Here is a 19,838-nt window from a genome sequence, read left to right on the forward strand (position 1 = left end):
AACCTGTATATCAAATTATCTTGATGACTGTGCTTTTTTATAACAAATCTTCATTTCAGGTGTGATGTGTACTCATACTTGTTCTCTCACATTAGTATGGATGTCTTTTTGACACTACTGAAAATACTTTTTCTGATTATATTTTCTATTTATCATTGGTGCCTAGAAATGATAATTTTCAGTAGATATATTCAAATTCAATAATCTTGCTAAACTCTCTTGTTAATTCCAATACTTTGTTCTATACAATCTTTTAGGTGTCTATGTAGAAAGTCACCATCTGTGAAAAATTACTCTTTGTTTTCTTCCTTTTTTATTTTATTTTATTTTTTTTTTAATTTTAATTTATTTATGATAGTCACAGAGAGAGAGAGAGAGAGGCAGAGAGAGGCAGAGAGACATAGGCAGAGGGAGAAGCAGGCTCCATGCCGGGAGCCCGACGTGGGATTCGATCCCGGGTCTCCAGGATTGCGCCCTGGGCCAAAGGCAGGCGCCAAACTGCTGCGCCACCCAGGGATCCCCTTCCTTTTTTATTCTATACTTTTTTTTTCTGTTCTTTCTCTACTAGTTAGTACTGCCAGAACATTTTTGAGTAGAAAAAATTTTTTTTAAGATTTATGTATTTATTCATGAGAGACACAGAGAGAGGCAGAGACATAGGCAAAGGAAGAAGCAGGCTCCATGTGGGGAGCCTGATGCGGGTTTCAATCCCAGGACCCTGGGATCACAACCTAAGCCAAAGGCAAACATTCAACCACTGAGCCACCAAGGTACCCGAGTAGAATTAATGGCTGTCTCCTTCATGTCATTCCTGATTTGAAAGAGAATAATTCTGACATTTCACCATTAATTATGGTATTTGCTGTGATGAAATTATGAGGTTAAGAAAATTCCTACTAATCCCTAATTTTCAACATTAATGATCTCTATTGCTTTAGGTGTAGATCGAGATTTCAGGGACAGATGAGAGAATTTGGAGTCATATTCTCAGTTGATACATAGAGTTTCCTCCCAAAGAGTCTAGAAACAAACGTAGAATGTGAACTGTAAACTCCTACAAAGGCATAATATTTCCCAAGTATCACACTCTTCAGTTTCCACTAGGATCCTTTCAACCTCGATAGCCTTGGCCTTCTCTCAGTGGAAAAATCATGAAGAGAGACCAAGAGCATTGAGTTCATTGATCCCATGACCATATTCCACAAAGAACTCAAGTAACCTAAAGCCTGTCTTAGGAGAGTGTTGATCATGCCCAGATCACTTGGGAGAGACACACCAAATACTTGACCAGTCCGAGTTTTACTTTCCTCCTCAGAAGATTACATTCTCATTACATCTAAGTTGACATATTGAATAGCACTTCATTACATATTGGCTTTTAACCATTATGAAAACTGATATAGGGGGCATCTGTGTTTATAAGACTTGTCAAATGATTGAGTTGGGGGACAGTTTTATCTTTAAAATAATTTTTGGTAAGTAATACTGTCACAGGGTTCAAAATTCAGAAAGTGCAAAAGGCATGCAAATCCTTCCTCCCATTGGTTCCTCTCCACAGAAGCAATCAATGTTACCAATTTATTGTGTATTCTTCCAAAGATATTCTATGCATATACAGGCCAATATTTTAATATATTTATACACACACACAGTCATTTTTTGGCCCTGTTTTCACCCAAATTGTAAGGTAGAAAAATGGGACTTGACAACCCCCCTGGTAGTTGAATCCACAGGCAAAGTCTTTAATGCTGCCATGCTGTGTCCAAGTCCAAAGACTGCACCTTCACTTCATGTCGTCAAAACAACTAAGTTTTATATCCTGGGTTATATGAACAATGAGAATCTTATAGGCAATATTGACAGTTTATCTGGTTAAATTAAGAAGAGGTAACTTATCTGACTGGCATGTTCTTTTGTAATTATGATTTGGTAGCAAATCTGGAATATTTTAATTTAAAGACAAAAGCATGATTTTTTAAATGTTTATACAAATAGTTATCAGCATTCATATACTTCCACAGTAGACCTTGCTCTGTATATTCTTTGATTGCTTGCTTTTTTCACTTTATGAACATTTTAAAGCTCTTGAGACATGTCCAGACCTGGCTTTCCTTTCAATCCTACATTTCTGTATCTGAGGACTTAAGTACACCAGGCATCATGGCAGCTGCTGAGCAATGCATTGGTGAGCAATGTTATAGTGGCTCTGGCCAGTAATGGAGCTAACAGTGTAGACTACTGGAGAGACATGTATTAACCAAAGAGTCTCACTTTTGCATATGTGTGTGTGTGTGAATAATTGTAAGCATGATGAGTGTTAGATGGGAAATGGACAGAGGGCTGTGAGAGCATGAAACAAGGGTCCCAACTTGTCTGATAACTCTGAGAAGGAATTATCTTTGTGTCTGAGATCTCAACATGTAAGTATGAATTAATGAAATACATTTGTGGAAGCATTTGATGGAGGAGTGGGTAGCTTTTCAACTAAATAATTAAAGAAATACAGATTTAAATAATAACTAAGCATTATATATATATATTAAAATTGTCTGAAAAAATATATATAACTTGACACCAAAAAGATTATGGTGAAAGATAGTTATTCCTCTTAGAATGCAATTAGGCGATATTTATTAAGAATCATAAAAATGTCCAGGGGCGCCTGGGTGGCTCAGTCGGTTAAGCATCTGCCTTTAGCTCAGGTCACAATCTCAGGACCAGGACTGTGGGATCCAGCCCCGCATTGGGTTCTTTGCTCAGCAAGAACCCTTTCCCTCTGCCTCTGCCTGCCACTCCCCCTGCTTGTACTCTCTCTCTCTTTCTGTCAAATAAATAATTAAAATCGTTTTTAAAAAAAAATATAAAAATGTCCATATTCAAAAGTTCTCCACCTGTTAATTATCTTTTCAGTTGTAGGAGGAAACCAAGTATCCAAACCAAATCAATTTAAACCTGGTTGTGGAAAACAAAAACAGGCCTCCCTACTGTGCAGGCATCTGATCCTGAGCTTGTGAGCAGGGCCTTGGACAGGCTGAGCTTCCTGTCCTCCAGACTGGGGAGTGCTGCATGAAGCTCAATGGCCTTGGATCTCTAGTTTGTTTGTTTGTTTGTTTGTTTGTTTGTTTGTTTTAAAATATTTTATTTATTTATTCATGAGAGACACAGAGGGCAGAAGGGGAAGCAGGCTCCCTGTGGGGAGTCCGATGCAGGACTTGATCCCAGGACCCCAGGATCATGCCCTGAGCCAAAGGCAGACACTCAACCACTGAGCCACCCAGGCGTCCCACGGTCTCTAATTTTAAGTCCGTGAGTGGCACACCTCCACCTGTGAGCCATCCCCTTTCTATTCTGTAGCTAGTGAAAGTGTTCCACACAGGATCCGCTCTCATCCACTTTACCAGAATCGTGAGAGTAGAAACTAGGTAACAAGAGTTTAAAGTGATGATATTTATCCTGATAAAGGTATTTCTGAATCTCCATGTAACCTTAAAAGAAGAATTCTCTGGGCCATTTTATTAAATGTAAATTTGTGAGCAAGTTATGTAATCATGCCAACGTAGCTTTTAGAACTCTGAAAATCAATCAGAAGTAACACGCTTTTATTGTTGCCACCCCTCAGACTTCTGATGTAAGTGAAAGTCTCTCTTCTTTCTGTTGCAATAGACAGGTACGAACAGAGATCCTTAAAACATGCCAAAGAATGAAGAATTGTGAGCACAAAAAAAATCTGCAGGACTCTTGAGTACTCGTTTGGGCTGTTTCCTTTTACCTTCCCGGTTGTAAAAGCAGTTTTCTTAAGTCCTAGAAATCAAAAAGTTTAAATTTGACACATTTTTTTAAATAATTGTTTCCACAACCAGAGATTTCCTGCTAACCAAGTTCTGCCAGTTTCTAGGGAAGAATTTATTTACTTTTAAATTTTTAATTCATTCTTTTTGAAGCTTAACCAAAAGAATCCCCTTTGAACAGAAGCTGCCGTTTTGATGGCCACGGTAGCAACAATGCATTTCCTAAATTCTTTTTTTAAGATGGAAAATCACACTTTAGACAACATTTCTGTAACGTAGTTTCAGAGTTAAAAGTGTGTGTGATTGTCACTAGACTCCAAAAATAATTTCTTCTCCATAAAGATAAAGGCCTATATGATTTTAAAACAGAACTAACTTTAGAAAAATCTGAACTACCTGAGGAAATAAAAACAAAGGTGGAAAAGAGTTTTCTTTTGAGAAAAAGGTGGTGAAAACCCGGCCAACCCCAACCGCAGGAGCGGCCTCTGCCTTAGGCTGTTTCTCATTGGGAGGCCCCGCCCCCTTCGCTGGCCTCCCCTCCCCCAGAGTCCAATCAAAGGATTAGCCTACAGGTTTGGAAACAACAGCAGCTAGAGTGGAAATGATTTTCCCCCCTCCCTTCTTGTGTTTCAATGCAGGAACTAGAGAAGTCTTTGGGCAACTGGACTCAGAACTTGAAAGAACTTCACACTATGAAGACCCACTTAACCCAGCACATTCTTGTGGAGGATGTGTTGGTTTTGGAGGAGCAAACAGAGCATTTGCACAGACAATGGGAGGACCTCTGCTTAAGAGTAAGTCAGTTAACTGCAGGGCACGGCTGTTCTGGAGTTTATTGAAATGTCTCCTAAGGCCAGACAAAGTAGAAAGGGGCTTAATTTCATTGAACCGGAGGCCCTTTTCAGTTGGAGCCCAGGCCGGCTGCTGTTCCTTTAGAAGGCAGCAACACGCTTTAACAGATTGACCCCTTTGTTTCTCCCATGCTTAGTGCTGGTACTTTGTACATTTTCAATAAGCTTTTTAAAAACTTACCTTAAATCGGGGGAGGCGGGAGCAGTGGGTGGGGGGCGATTCCGAACAGCTGTGAGCACTCTGCTCTGTCTTGTGTAGATGACAAGTACTCATCGGGATATTAGAATGAGGACTTCAGCATGGAGGTCTCGCCCGGCCTTAGGGCAGTATCTCTGCAGTATCTCTCTAACCCCAGCAAACAGCCGGAGTCTTACTTAGTGCCCCAGACAGGGGTATTTTATCTGAGAACTCTACGATCACGTGCCATCCAAGGTGTCTTTCCAGTAGCTGCTTTTCAAAACTCAAAATTATCAACAGCTTCACTTAGCATCTCAGTGGATTACTTCTACTTTTTAAAAATTAGATCCTGATTACAGAATGATGCAGTACCTGTTTGTGACGGATGGAACTAAAGGGTTCAAATAGATCTTTGTTTTAAGAACGTGTCATTCTAAGAAAAATAAACTCCTTAATCTCATTTTTGTGAATTAAGAATGGATTTAAAAGTTGAAATTTTTTAAAAGTTGAAATCCAGACACTTTTGAGTGCATTTTAATTAAGTAAAATAATTTTTCCTTCTTGGTTTTAGTATTTAATATTCATAACGGACTGTAATTTTAAATGCCCTCTTAGAATTTTTATTCATATTTCACATAAAAAAACTTAGAGTATGTGCAAAGTATCCTAAAAGGAAGGTGGAAGCAGAGACTGGGGCCCAGATGTTCCTAATCATTACCATTAGGAAACCAATCAGAATGACGCTGTGCAAAATGCCAGGCTTTTAAAAGCTAAGATAAATAGATGCCCTCAGAAATGGAAACACAAAACTTGTTTTTTTAGGGATCGTTCTTTGAGCCTTCTCAACACATTTGGCTGAATGGATGTACAAGCGTTAGGTGTTTTTGCCTCTGAAAAGATCACTGATTTTGTTGTACATAGGAGGAAAGTCTTGGGAGTTTGCATCTTACTTTTCCCATCTGTAATGTAGGGTGTTAAAACTTTATTAAAACTCTTTTTACTCTAAGATTCTAAAGATTTTTAAGAGCTGAGAATACTTTTGTAATTTAGGAAGGCTGTTTTGCATTCTTAAAGTTTCTGTTTAAGTTGTACATTTGAACCCTTTATGAAAGGAAGAGCCTTTGTAGAAGTCGATTTGCTGATACATAATGGAGTAGGAGTGTTTAGTGTCAGCCTGCTAACTACAAACTAGTATTTGGTTCCATTTCCATAGTTTCCATCCAAAGCCATAGTGCATAATGGGAAGGTTAGATAAGTGATATGCATTTGCTTTTTATTTTCTTTTGCTTTATTTTTGAAATCTACCACTAAAATATTGAAATAACTTCAATTTTGCAGTCTATTTGCATTACAAAGGTTAGATTTATGTTGTGATCTAGGTTTTGTAGTTTTTAAGTTAAATAGGCAGGACATTAGTCTTAAATAGGAATAAGGACTTGATCATTTTTAAACTAGTAAAAAGATTTCGGTCATAAAAATGTAAATGAGCATGTAGCAAGCCATCAATAAATGTACGTAGAAAGAACAGGGATCAGAAGAAATTTGGATGGTGTTCAGTGAATGTATCGAAACTTTCCTGTTTCTAATTTTTAATATAACCTGGTAATAATAGATACACACTATATAAAACCGAATTCTTTTGGTCAATTGCACTTCAGACACAATCTTTATTGCTTTTTGTGGCATCTATCAAAGGTGTAACTATTGATGTTGAACTCTAGGTGTGAGGTAAACAGTAAATTTAAGTCTGTAAGGTTACTGATGAAAATGAAAGAAATTCATAGTCTTTTTAATGGGGGGAAGGGAAAGGAAATGCTTTCCTTCCTGCCTATAGTCTGCTGCCAAACGTATTTGCATTTCCAGGTGGCCATACGCAAACAGGAGATTGAAGACAGACTCAATTCATGGATTGTGTTCAATGAAAAAAATAAAGAGTTGTGCGCATGGCTGGTGCAGATGGAAAACAAAGTTCTGCAGACGGCAGATATTAGTATTGAAGAAATGATCGAAAAGTTGCAGAAGGTAAGTAGGAGTACCCTGATGGCTGCAGTTACGACTACCATGGAGTTCTCCGCCCTCACTCACAGGTCCAGGGTGGCATAATATTATAGGTGTGTTGCTAATAACATTGCAGAAATAGGAAGGGACTTTCTCACTATCTTTATTCCTTCTCCAAGAAAAGCTGGTAAGTGAGGATTCCAGAGTGATGCGAAGTGTGGGACCATTCGAGGGGGGCACGGCACTTGCTGTGCCTTCTCTCTGAAAGTCTGGCCAGAACAGAGACTCTCCTCAGCTTAAGCATCACTTCACAACCCCAGTGAATTTTGGCTTCTACTGGTTGTTTGGAGCTCTCCTCGCCAAGGGGGAGATGCCAACAGCAACAGAGGCTTATAGTGCTGAGATGTCTACCAAGCACGGCAGGGAAGGGCAGAAAGCTCATTCCTGGTGCCGTCATCCAAAACGGTACTCAGTTGCCTCGGGAAAGTGCTTAGTGATATTAGGCCAATTTAATTATACTCTGTTGTTCTCCTTGACCAAGTAGGTTAGATTAGAACAAATCTGGGAGGAGAAACCAGGGCTACTGAATTAAGGGCACCTGAGTGGCTCAGTCAGTTAAGAATCCGACTCTTTTTTTTTTTTTTAAGATTTTATTTATTTATTCATAAGAAAGGCAGATACATAGGCAGAGGGAGAAGCAGGCTCCCTGCAGGGAGCCCAATGCAGGACTCAATCCCAAGACCCCAGGATCATGACCTGAGCCAAAGGCAGGTGCTCAACCACAGAGCCACCCAGGCATCCAGAATCCAACTCTCAATTTCAGCTCAGGTCTTGGTTGATCTCAGGATTGGGACTTACTTAAAAAAAAAAAAAAAAAAAAAAGGTAACTACTGCCTTACATATTACACATGTGCCAAGTGGGCATTGTTTGACTTTTTAGCTACTCACTGAAGAGTTGCATTAACAGGTATAAGAAATTTTTGATATATATATTTTTTAATTTCAAGAGGCAGCTGTATGCTTGTGACTTGGTGAAGAAATGAATTTTCAGAAGTAACTGAGACTTTATGTTTTGGTGCCTTTGCCAGGACTGCATGGAAGAAATAAACTTGTTTAGTGAAAACAAGTTACAATTAAAACAGATGGGTGACCAGTTGATCAAGGCCAGCAACAAAACAAGAGCAGCTGAGATCGAGGACAAGCTGAGCAAAGTCAATGACCGCTGGCAGCATCTTTTTGATGTCATTGGATCAAGGTGAGAAATGCTTACTAGTTATTCTGATTACCCAGGTAATCAATCAGGTCTAGACAGGTCTTCACAGGTCTAGACAATGAGATCAGTCTTCCTCAAAGGCAGTGCAGCAGTTTTATTAGCTTGGAGAGAAAGGCAAAATTTGGTAAAAATGAGTAGAAATTCTTATTTTAACATTTTAGGAAGATTATATTTTAGTATATCCCACTTTAGTATTTTTTTTCTTTAGCTTAAAATTTCATACAAAGTTAGGTTTAAAATGAGAGCTGGACGTTTAATTTGAGAAGAGATCCTCGAGGAGGTATTATTTAGAAATTTTAACTCTACTTTAGGATTTGCATATCCCCCAGATAAAATCATGCCTGCCTGTTCCTTCTTGTATGTGGCAAATCCAAGTAGGTCAGGAACACGGGCTTGATTTCTAGATGCTGGTCTGCCGGTCCCTGGCTGCCCCCACTGCAGGGGTTTGGCACATTCAAGGCAGGGGTCCTCCACAAGTGTGTGCTCAGCATGCCAGGCCCCACTGGGCATCTGGTCCTAAGATGTGAACTTAGGAGGCATGTCTGTGGCCACAAATCAAAGCTAAATTCTCTAGTGCAACCTTATCAGAAGTAAGACAGGTAATTTTATCTCCCCTTATGAATTAATGAAGATGATGCCACCCAAACTTTTAAGTGTCTTTTGTCTTGAGATTCTCTCTCCAAAGACAGACCCTGACCAAAGTGTTTTTCACGTGCAACCTGTCTTACAAAAAAATGGTCACTCAGGTCCAGGACCGCTCACGCAGCTTTATATTTACACTGGCTAAGGAAGTCACATAACAGTGCTTAGATGTTTTGAACACACATACAAAGCAAAATATATAAAGAGAACCTGTCAGGAGAATGAAGAATTAGTGAGTAATGAAAATAAGATAGTCTTAATAATTTGGCATTTATTTCCTTGACCTCTTTGTTACTGTAAACCATAAGTGAACCTGATTCAATCAGCAGGGGCACCAGGCTAAGTGTTATGAGAAATTACAGACAGGAAGTAAGATGAGTGAGTTATGTTAATGGGAGCAGCTGTAAAGCCAAGTGGTTTGAGAGCTCAGAGCTCATCTTCCTGGAGTTGGGGTGGGGATTAGGAGGAGCCTTATGGAAGAGGGGTGTTACCAGATGGTCCTGAGTAAGAGGTTGCAATCCTTGAATGTTACTGGTGGCAGATAGATGTATGTTTATGTGAACAAAAAGATACAGAAATAGGGTGCCTAGGTGGCTCTGTTGGTTAAGCATCTGCCTTTGGCTCAGGTCATGATCTCAGGGTCCTGGGATAGATCTCTCTGCTCTACGGAGAGTCTGCTTCTCACTCTGCCCCTTGCCCTGCTCACTCACGCTCTCTCTCTCTCTCTCTCTCTCTCTTTCTCTCTCTTTCTCAAATAAGTAAAAAATTTTTTAAAAAATAGGTACAGAGCTAGAGCAGCATGGAAGTCATTCAGGAAAGGACAAGAAGCTCCATTGATTCAGATACAGGAGATGAAGCTAGGGAGGTAGGTTGGGGCTGAGGCTTAGAAGACCTTTAGTCTGGCCTCATAAATAAAGTCTGAATCATTCATGGTTCTTTAGCAGTTGAAGGCCTGCTAAAGACAAATATTAGGGTGATTTGGCTGGCAGCATAGCAAGGCTGAATTCAACTTTATACCAGTTGAAAAAACTCTATAGAAATCCATGACAGTAAGCCAAATAAGGATCAAGAACGCAGGTTTTGAGCATGTCCTGACTCTCCCACCTACTTATGGTAGAAACTTAAGTAGTACCTAACCTTTCTAAGTTTGTTTCCAAATCTGCTAAAAGCACCTAACAGCATTGCTTACATTAGAAGCTGATGTGAGGATGAATGGTGTGTGTCTCACATGCAGCACAGGACCAGAACGTAGGAGCCAGCATTTACTGAGTGGCTATTCTCACTGTTTTCCCCTATTAAGACTCTAAGACAAAGTTCCATGTTTGCTGAATGGGAGAAGATTCCCTTGATTGTGTCTAATACTGAGCAGTCTTTCCTCCATGAGAGTAGCATCTATTCCTATCTTATTTCCAGTGTTTAGAGGAGCACCTGGGTGGCTCAGTGGTTGAGCGTCTGCCTTCGGCTCAGGTTATGATCCCGGGGTCCTGGGATCCAGTCCCACATCAGTCTCTCTGCAGGGAGCCTGCTTCTCCCTCTGCTTATGTCTGTGCCTTTCTCTCTGGCTCTCTCATGAATAAATAAATAAAATCTTAAGGGGAAGAAAAAAAAAAAAACAGTGCCTCAGATACTTGTTGAAAATGAACATTCCAGTGCCTAAGAATGTGATCATTTCTGTTGGGTAAATTGTGTCTAGTACATCTTTGTTGACATTGACTTTATGTCCTAAGTCTTCTTGGGCACCTGGCACTAATGGAGGGTATGATGACATCAGACCTGTTTATGGATCATTCAGGAACAAGGTCTACATTACTCTTCCTGAAGACTAGAGTGACAGTATTCTTAATTGTTCATGCTTTGGTTATATAACTTTGGAGTTTAATAGGCTGTTTGCTTTCTTCCCTTCTCTCTGGCTGCCTGTCTTCATTCCAATTCCTTGGTGAGAAAGAGATAAAACAGCAAGTGAAATTTCATTAGTCTTCTTAGAAGGAGCAATTGGCAAAGTAAGTTGAAATAATAGCAAATATATTGGCTTCCAGCTGTTCCTTGACCATGTGGTTTTTATGTATCATTTTACTTAATCTCGATTATATTTCTGAAAGGTAGATACCATTACCTCAGTTTATAGGTAAGGAGACTGAGACACTGAAGTAACTCGCCCACAGTTACATAGCCAGCACGTGAGGCAACCAAGATTTCCACTCACAATTGTGTTCCCTTAATGAGTAGAACATAATGAGAGCCTAATCCCTTCAAAACTGAAGGACTGGGAATGGAGTAATTTCTCTTATCTTAAAGCAAAGACCAGGTGAGACAAATGGCTGAGAGCCTAAGTTGAGTTTGCTCTTCAGGTGAATTTGTGGGTTGAGGCAGCAAGCTGGGACCTGTCATAAATCAGCCTTGTATAGAATTAGTTCCTTGTTTGATCTCTGACACTGATTTCGTGCTGGGTCTCACACAAAGGCATCATTGGGGAAGGGGGTTGGGGGCACAGGCTGCAGAATTTAGATTTGAGCAGCGCCAAGCAGAACCTGTAGTCCTGTAGGACGTACTAATGGCCTCATTTGCTCAGAATTCTGGGCACCATTTAACCTTTTCCATACTGCTCACAGTATTCTGGTGCTTCAGCCCTATAGCAGGGGCAATATTTCATCAGTAAGATTTGGAGAGGGACCCTACATAGGTACCCAGCCTCACAACTTCAAGATTTTAAATATATGCAGTTAACTTCAAAGTTTAAAATGGTGTTTATAAGTCAGTGACCTCGGGATTCCTGGGTGGCTCAGCGATTGAGCGTCTGCCTTTGGCTCAGGGCCTGATCGCAGATTCCCAGGATCGAGTCCCACATCAGGCTCCTTCCATAGAGCCTGCTTCTCCTCCCTCTGTCTGTATCTCTGCCTCTCTTTCTGTGTCTCTCACAAATGAATAAATAAAATCTTAAAAAAAAAAAAGTCTATGACCTTGGTAAGTCAGGTTTAATTCACTGAAAAAAACAAATGGTTTTTTAAGGCCTGTTGTTTTGGGTATGTTCTCAGCAAAATGGAGGTAAATTTCAAAAGACTTGGTAAAACATTGAGATGAGGTTACCTAAAAACATTAAATTTCTGACCATTCAAGTAGCAGGCTTCCTTATGGGATGGATAGGGGAGGAAGGAAACGAGTGTTGTTTGTTTTGGAAGTGCCAGGTTCCTTGAGTAAATCATTTCATTCTTGCAACAGTCCTGCAAGGTCAGTATCCTTCATTTTACTGAGAGGCACATACAGGTCAGAGAGGGCTAATAATTGGCCCAAAGGGTGGAGATAAAAACCAGGGTCTGTCTATGCTGCACTATGCATCAAAAGAGCACTTGGCCTCTTTGAGACCTGGCTTTTAAAGATAGCTTATTGGAATTTTTCTAAAATGGTAGAACCCCATGTGGAATTTACTGTCTAGAGCAATGGTTCTCAAACCTAAATGTGCATCAGAATTCCTAGAGGCCTCATGAAAATGTGGTTGCTGGACCCTACCCTCAGAGCTTCTGATTCCATAGATCTGGGGTGGGGCCAAGAATGAGCATTTCCAACAAGTGCCTGGGTATTGTCAGTGGTGCTGGTCTAGGGAACGAAGAGCTAGAGTGAGCACAGGGTGCGGTGACACAACGCTGCACCGAGTCGGGAACCCTCACCTGCCACCTACTAGAAAGAGCCCTGTGACCTCTGTGAGCCTCAGTCTCCTTGTTTATAAACTATGCATTAGACTATGAATGAGAAAGCAGCAGGACAGCTGTGGGTCCGTACATACCCGTGCACCACAAACTGCTGGCACAGTTACTGTGGCCATATGACCACAGAGGAGGAGAAAGCAAGCTCACACCCAAGCCACTGTTGTTTCTCTATTTGTGAAGTGTTCTTCAGCTTCCATAAAATCACTGAAGTGGAGAACCTGAAGGATACATCTCCCGAAATAACCAACTCATCAGAGGAAGGTGCAGGGGAGGCCTAAGTGTCTCAGTGCTAATTTCCTCATATAAGGTTGCATAGGCCCTGGTGTAGACCTCAGAATTCACAGAACTGGTTCTCCATTCAGGCGGCTGCAGAGCTTTGAGCAATCCTTGTGGGCCCTTGGGCAGCTTTTCTTATATTTGTGACATCTAAACTCTGATACAACATGCTTTTCACTTCATTCAACAGAAAGGCCTTTTGGTTTTTTGGTTTTGTTTTTAAGATTTTATTTATTTTAGGGATAGAGGTAGAGAAAGAAAAAGAGTGCAAGTGGAGGGAGGAGCAGAGGGAGAGGGACAAGTGGACTTTGCGCTGAGCACGGAGCTTGACACAGGGCTGGATCTGATGACGCTGAGATCATGACCTGAGCCAAAATCAAGAGTCAGATGCCCAACCGACTGAGCTACCCAGGCACCCCCAGAAAGGCCATTTAAAGCACTGTATATTTTTTGATGAATGTGTGATTACTCTAGAACCCAATCTGATTTGATGACAAGAAATATTAATTATATACTACTATACTTATTTGACATATTAAATAAAGATTTAACTTTTTTTTAAATTGTAGCTATTGGGGGTATCAGGCCTGGCTCAATGAGTAGAGCATGTAGCTCTTGATATTGGGGTTATAAGTTCACATCCCACATTGGGTGCAGAGATTACTTTAAAAAATCTTTAAAGGGGGATGCCTGGGTGGCTCAGCAGTTTAGCGCCTGCCTTCAGCTCAGGGCATGATCCTGGAGTCCTGGGATCAAGTCCCACCTCGGGCTCCCTGCATGGAGCCTGCTTCTCCCTCTGCCTGTGTCTCTGCCTCTCTTTCTGTGTGTGTCTCTCATGAATAAGTAAATAAAATATTAAGAAAAAAAAAAAAAAACTTTAAAGGGATGCCTGGGTGGCTTAGTTGATGGAGTGGCCAACTCTTGTTTTTGAGTTAGGTCATGATCTCAGGGTTGTGGGATCGAGCCCCCCATAGTCAAGCTCTATGTTCATCATGGATTCTGCTTGTCCCTCTCCTTCTGCTCCTTCCCTCACTTGTGTTCACCTGCACACACTCTCTCTCTCTCTCAAATAAATAAATAAATAAAATCTCTTTTATTTAAATCTTTTTTAAAAAATTTTGCTTAAAATAATTATAGCTATTAGCTCCTCCTTCCTCATGTTTTCTTAGATAATATCTCTGAAAATAGACCCAGCAAAATGTGAATGTAGGAGAGACGACTAAATTACAGAAGTTTTTGGAACTACCAGCATGTGCAATCCTATTTTGGAGGCAGCCAGGCTATCTATTACTGGGAACACTTTGGGCACAGGGTGTTAAATGAGAGATGAAAGATGGCACATTGACTTGCTTCAGCCAGCACAGACCAAAGCTCTGAAAAAAGAATCCTGCCACCTACCTGCCCCACCCCCCCGGTACTCTCCCACCCAGCATCTTGCTCTTGGTGGGACTCATGCCAGAGGAATACTCAGTCTGACACTTCTTACCCTGTCTTACTTAGATTTCAGAAACCCAATAATTGAACTCCCTTAAAAATCCACCTACTTTTGTTTCTCAGAACTCCCTCCCCATTTCATTAAAGCCTCTGCTTTGTCCTATGAAGCAGGAGCCCTGTGGCCATAAGTCAGTCTGTGTTTTTGATAAGTCACTCTGGCTGGTTGTAGAGCCTCTTCAGAGACATGGGGACACGGGGCCAAGGGAGAGGAAGCTCTTTTTGAAGATTCTTTCTAGCAGTATGTATGAATGATCTGGTGAAAGCTGTCAGTGCCTAAAACAGATGGGACAGCTAAGTGGAAAGACATACCCCAGAACGTTTACATTAGTTATCTGTTGGTGTTGGCATCATCAGTGATTTTAATTTTCTTTTTGCTTATCTGTATTTTCTGGTGTTCATTACAGGAAAAGGAACATGGTTGTCATCAATGTTTTTACCTTTCTCCTTCATTTCTCTTGATGGTGTAGCGTCATTAACAGATTTGGCACCCTTAAGCCCATGTTTGAAGGAGGGACTTGCTCAGACATGCTCCCATATGATCCCTCTCTGTTTAGACTAGATAGTTCTCCCACTAACAGAAGGATCGAGTCCATGAAAAGAAACTTTTTAACTAAGCATAATTTTCACATTGCACCTACCAATGTGAAAATCCCATCGGTTGTATAATTGTAGCAATTAAAATGTTGTCATTTAAACTCAGCAGTTATTACCATGGCAACTGTGTGTTGGGATTGTTTTTCCATCCCTTGCAGAATGGGCAGGGAGATGTGTGCCTCTTTAAATTGATAAAGTTTTTCATTGCTCTCTTTTTATCTGTATTTTCTCAAGGTTATTTTGGAAGACCAAACAATGGTGCTAGTCATAGAGTTGGCTTGCTGTGGCTTGATCCAGTAGGACTAGGAGGATTTAGAGATTTTAGGGCAGGGAGAGCCAGATATAAGGTCAGCCTCCCCGCTTCCGTTTTCCTTCCCATCAGCTTGATCATTCCACCTCTGGAGCATGGGGCTGCTGCTCCCAGGCCCTGCAGAAATGCTTTCCTGGGGGTTAGGAGGTTTCCTCAAGGAGACTGCAGTCATCAGTGCGTTCAGGGGGTTGGTGGCTTCCGGCAGCACCAGCAGGTCCAGTGTACTGGGCTTTGGGGGATCATATTTAGCAGGTTCCAGGGACAGCTAAGCATGTGAACACAAGTTAGATGTTGCATTTAGGGAGAACGGTTTCCAAATCTGCAGTCCTGATTTCACTGGTCTAGAATGTGCTCACTGTCCTTCAAGATGTAATAATTACTAAGTGTTGGGCTTTAGGGACCCATGAGAAATGATTGATATCATCCAGTCTTAAAATAAGGCTGAGAGTGAGCCTAAAAGGGGCTGGACTCAAACCAAGGGTGCTCTAGTAATCAGCCACTTGGGATCCCCTAGAGAAACCGAGGTTAGGGAGATGGAGGAATTTTCAGAGATGTTAAGCCCTGGGAGGAGCTGACAAGGAAAATTGCAAAATTTCTTCCTCTGCAAAGTCTTGAACTCCATTTGGACTATAAGATCAAATTTTTTTGCAAAAAGCAGAGGAACAGACTCAGAAGAACTCTCCTTACCTAAATGGGGATGCACGGGGCTAAAAAGGGCAGAAACCCCACCTGAGGAAGGTATTCTTATTGGAGGGGGAGCCGCAGGAGGGGAGGGGGCTGCTTCCAATTTCACCATTTTTTTTTTTTTCAAACCTGAAACAAGTTTGATTTGAAGAGGACAGAAATCCTCCTTTCTATGCCCCATATCTGCTTCTTCCCTCGGTTTACAGCACTTCATAAATAAACCATCGCCAAGATAACACTGTGACTTTCTTCCCCCAGCTTTGCAATCCTGTAGCGTCAGAACAAAGACTGTATGTGTGTGTGTGTGTGTGTGTGTGTGTGCGCGCGCGTGTGTGTGCGTGCGTGTGCGCAAGAGAGAGAGAGAGAGGAAGGAGCTGGAGATATTTGTTTATTGGAAGAGAGAAAACGGAGATTAAAGCAGGCAGTGAGCGGGGAGCAGGGGAGCAGGTCGGCTCCTTCCTGGGGGCGCTGCTCCGTGCCCGAGCGGAGGCCGAGTGGGGCGCGAGGAGGATGCTGCGCCGGGGGATGGGGATGGGGATGGGGATGGGGATGGGGATGGGGATGGGGGAGCGGCCCGCCGCCGCGGGAGGGGCTGCCCGGGCCCGGGAGGTGGAGGTGCCGCCCGGAACCTGGAGCTGCCGCTAACCCCGCTAACCCCGAGGAATGGTTTATGCTCCTCCACAGTAAGTGCCCCTCCAGCCCGCAGCTCAGCATATGGCCGAGGGGCCGCTGCTGGCCCTGTGTGTCTCGCTCTCCGCCTCCCTCGTTTTGGTTACAATAGGAGTGACCCAGGAGATGTGGCTGTGGAGGGTGTGCGTGTGCGTGTGTGCATGTGTGTGTGCGCGCGTGTGCTCAGCCATGGGGGCGGGGGATGGGTGCTCTCTCCCAGTGTCAGCTCCCCGTGGTGTCTGCAGTCAGCCTTTGACAAGCAGGGGAGAGGGGGGATGACGCTGTGCAGGGAAAATGGAAGTCCTCCTGTGACAGAAGTGCTTCAAAGAGGCGATCAGCTCAAATGTCTTGTAGTGTCCATGCCTCCAAATCAGGGCTTCAGGATTTTGGAGTAATTAATGATCTTACTATAAAGCTGTTCAGTCGTTTAAGAAAGATGCAGTTGTACAGAATCTGTACAATGTTTTTAGCAAGTGACAGCTGCCCCACAGGCTTCAGTATCTGTTTGTTTCACCACGAATTCAGATACTTCGACCATCTCAGTTTTCCCTAGTATTTTTTTTTTTTTAAGTTATGCTGTCTACGTTGGCATGGGATTTTTTAAAAATTTATGGGACCTAGGGTCCTCATATTCTAACTGTCAACCCTTTAGCATGTAGAGAATAGGAGCGCAATGTAAATTATTCCATAGAAATGGAGGCTTTTAATACCAAATTCATCACACATTGTAAGACTTAGATCTGATACATAGATTGATATTAACTGGACTTGATTTTGTTTGGGAGGTAGAGCGGGATTCATAAGATAGATTCTGATCTATCACTATTAAAATAAAACTTTATTCACCTTATTTTCTGTGTTTCTACCCATAATCCCTGCAAAAGATCCTCTAATTCGTAGCTATTCTTAGCCAAAATTCTTATTTTTGTTTGGTTTCCTATAAAATGTTTTAGTTCTATCCAAGTCTTCCACTGATCCACACAGGTGAAAAACTTCCCCTTTGCACCTAAAAATGTTGTTTTTCCAATCCTCAGAATTGGAATTCAACTCAGGAAGTCACACCTATTTTTTTCCTGGAGAAATAGGACTTACTGAAATATATGTATGAGCAATGTTGTTGAGTGCACCTGGGTAAAATATGGGCAAGTGCAGAGATGGGGAGCTACATAAACAAATTGCCTCGGTGGTTGATGTAATGCAATATTGCGGTTGCTTCCATGTGCCAGCAGGCTGGATGCTGAATGGGTTTCCTTGTCTCCCAACATTAACTCAAGATTTAAATTTTTCCAGGAGCGATATTAACAAGGCCTAACATGGGGGTTGGTTGCCTGGGTTGGCAAATGACACACACTTCCTGACCTGGGAAAGGTGATAATTAGATTACAATATCTGTACAGAATAGAACAATACAAACAGCACAGTATATCTGATGGTTCCTAGAGTAAGTTGTGGTTGTCTGAAAAAAATTTTTAAAATCACCATGCAGTTTTGGATATTATGCCTTCTGTCAGAGTTTGGGACCTAGAGGTTAGTTAAATCCTGATTTAACCTAATTTAATCTAATCCTGATTCATTAGATGAATTAGATGAATCTTCTGTAGCTTCTTCTGGCAACCTTTTCTTTTCTTTTCCTCCTACCTTCCCTTCCTCTTTAATTTGCCCTAAGTGTATGTGTAATTTGTGTGCTTGTTTGTCAGTATTTCACTTGCTCTATATGGAACCCCAAGGTATATAGGAGCATATATGGCTTGTAATGTGGCAGCAGATTGTTTTGTGACAAAATGGCTCTGGCTTTACCTCTTTCCTCTAATATATAACATAGCCATGTCTTTTATAAAAAAGACAAGTTTGAAGATATAAGTGAACATCATTTGCTCATTCAAAAGATGCTTATTGAGCACCTCTAAATTGCGTTATAATGTCAAAATTTGATCTAAATTAGATCATGAGCTCTGTGGGAATAAGACCTATTTTTTAGTTATCTCTTGAATCTTGGGAATCTGTAGAGGATCCAAGACCAAGCACATGTTAAATGCATATTGAAAGAAATTATGGAGGGGCAAATGTGGGTCCCCAAAGTATAGCACTTGGTGGATGGGCTTCTACCTCCAAGTGTATCCTGGAGCCACAAGTCTAGACTTCTGATCGTGTTCCCTAACAGCAACAAAAACTGTCCTGTGCCTGATATTCCTGATATTAGCTAACGTGCTAATGTGTGCACATTCGCGTGTGCAGGTTTAGATGAGTTGCCATGAAGACAGGGCTTAAGAACAGCAGCTCCGAACCAGAGTGTCCAGGTTGGAATCCTGCCTCTGCCATTTAATGACCATGTGACTGGGGCAGGTTATTTAATCCCTGTGCTACAGTTAACCTCATGTCTCAAGTGGAGATGCTAACAGTACTGATCTCATAGCATTGCTGGGAGGATTAAATGAGTGGCTAACATATAAAGCACCATGGGCCTGGCACAGGTAAATGTCAGCATGTTCTATAGTTGTTTCATATAGTAATAAAGTTTGTGAATTAGAAAGCATATCCAATGTGGACATTTAAAAAGAAAGGCATAACAGTAGAAAGTCTAACATTTTATTCCCATACTCCACTGGATTGTCGTAAGCGCTCCATTTTGGACACCACTGGCCCGGAATAGCATAGTCCCGGGGAAGCCAAGTATATTATTCCTCCACCTGCTCCATACTTCTTCCCTCAGCTTATTGTACACTACACCCTGGGATTAACAGGATTCATGATCACTGCATCTCTGTGTTTGCACCCAGGTTCTGTTGTCTCTTGTTAGCTTCTGTCATTTAAAAAAATTTAAGGGGCATTTTGGCCCTTTCTTTTTAAAATAGACTGGGATTCTTAGGTTGGAGTAGGGTCAGGTACCTGATAGAGGGGGAGGTGGAGAGCTATGTAGGGGCCACTGAACTCGAGCCCCTCTCCCCATTTCTAGGAAGCTCTCAGGGCTGGGCTACTTCTCCTGTCAGAGCCTTCTAGAAGGGCAGCCTCTTGCTAACTCCATGGAAGATGCCTTGTCCCATAGGGCCTGGGGTTCCCAGCTCCTGTGGCATTGTCTAGTGTGTTCTTTCTGGTCCCTAGGCAGTCAGGGTGACAAGATATTGGAGTGAGGAAGGTGTACCTGTAAAACCACAGGAACAAAGGCAGGATGTAGGTTTCAACTGCATCTAGGCCTGGCTCCAGATTCTGTTACTTCCTTTTTGATAAATCATCTTGTGGCTTTGAAGGGAACTCCTTGTGGTATTTGCAGTAAGATTGTAATGTGGAAAAACTTACCACCGTGAAAATCATCTCGATCATGGTTTCTGGACATTTATCTCTGTTAGGCACTATGCCAAATACATTTCATGTGTTTATATCTC

At 41.7% G+C, this 19,838-nt stretch overlaps 1 protein-coding gene across 7 annotated transcripts in view; it reads left to right on the forward strand.

Annotated features, from left to right (window-relative positions):
• The window catches only part of SYNE2 (spectrin repeat containing nuclear envelope protein 2), a 320,213-nt gene that overhangs the window by 273,689 nt on the left and 26,686 nt on the right, over positions 1-19,838 (forward strand). For 6 of the 7 annotated variants that reach the window (XM_077909580.1, XM_077909581.1, XM_077909582.1 and 3 more), the window contains 3 exons: positions 4,427-4,582; positions 6,681-6,839; positions 7,904-8,070. In XM_077909580.1, coding sequence (XP_077765706.1) covers positions 4,427-4,582; positions 6,681-6,839; positions 7,904-8,070 — 482 coding nt within the window. Of the gene's footprint in view, positions 1-4,426; positions 4,583-6,680; positions 6,840-7,903; positions 8,071-16,323; positions 16,473-19,838 lie in introns of those variants that run through there. The other variant, XM_077909586.1, reaches the window with a different exon arrangement.

This window comes from Canis aureus, chromosome 9, assembly GCF_053574225.1.
Source record: "Canis aureus isolate CA01 chromosome 9, VMU_Caureus_v.1.0, whole genome shotgun sequence".
Taxonomy (NCBI): Eukaryota; Metazoa; Chordata; class Mammalia; order Carnivora; family Canidae; genus Canis; species Canis aureus.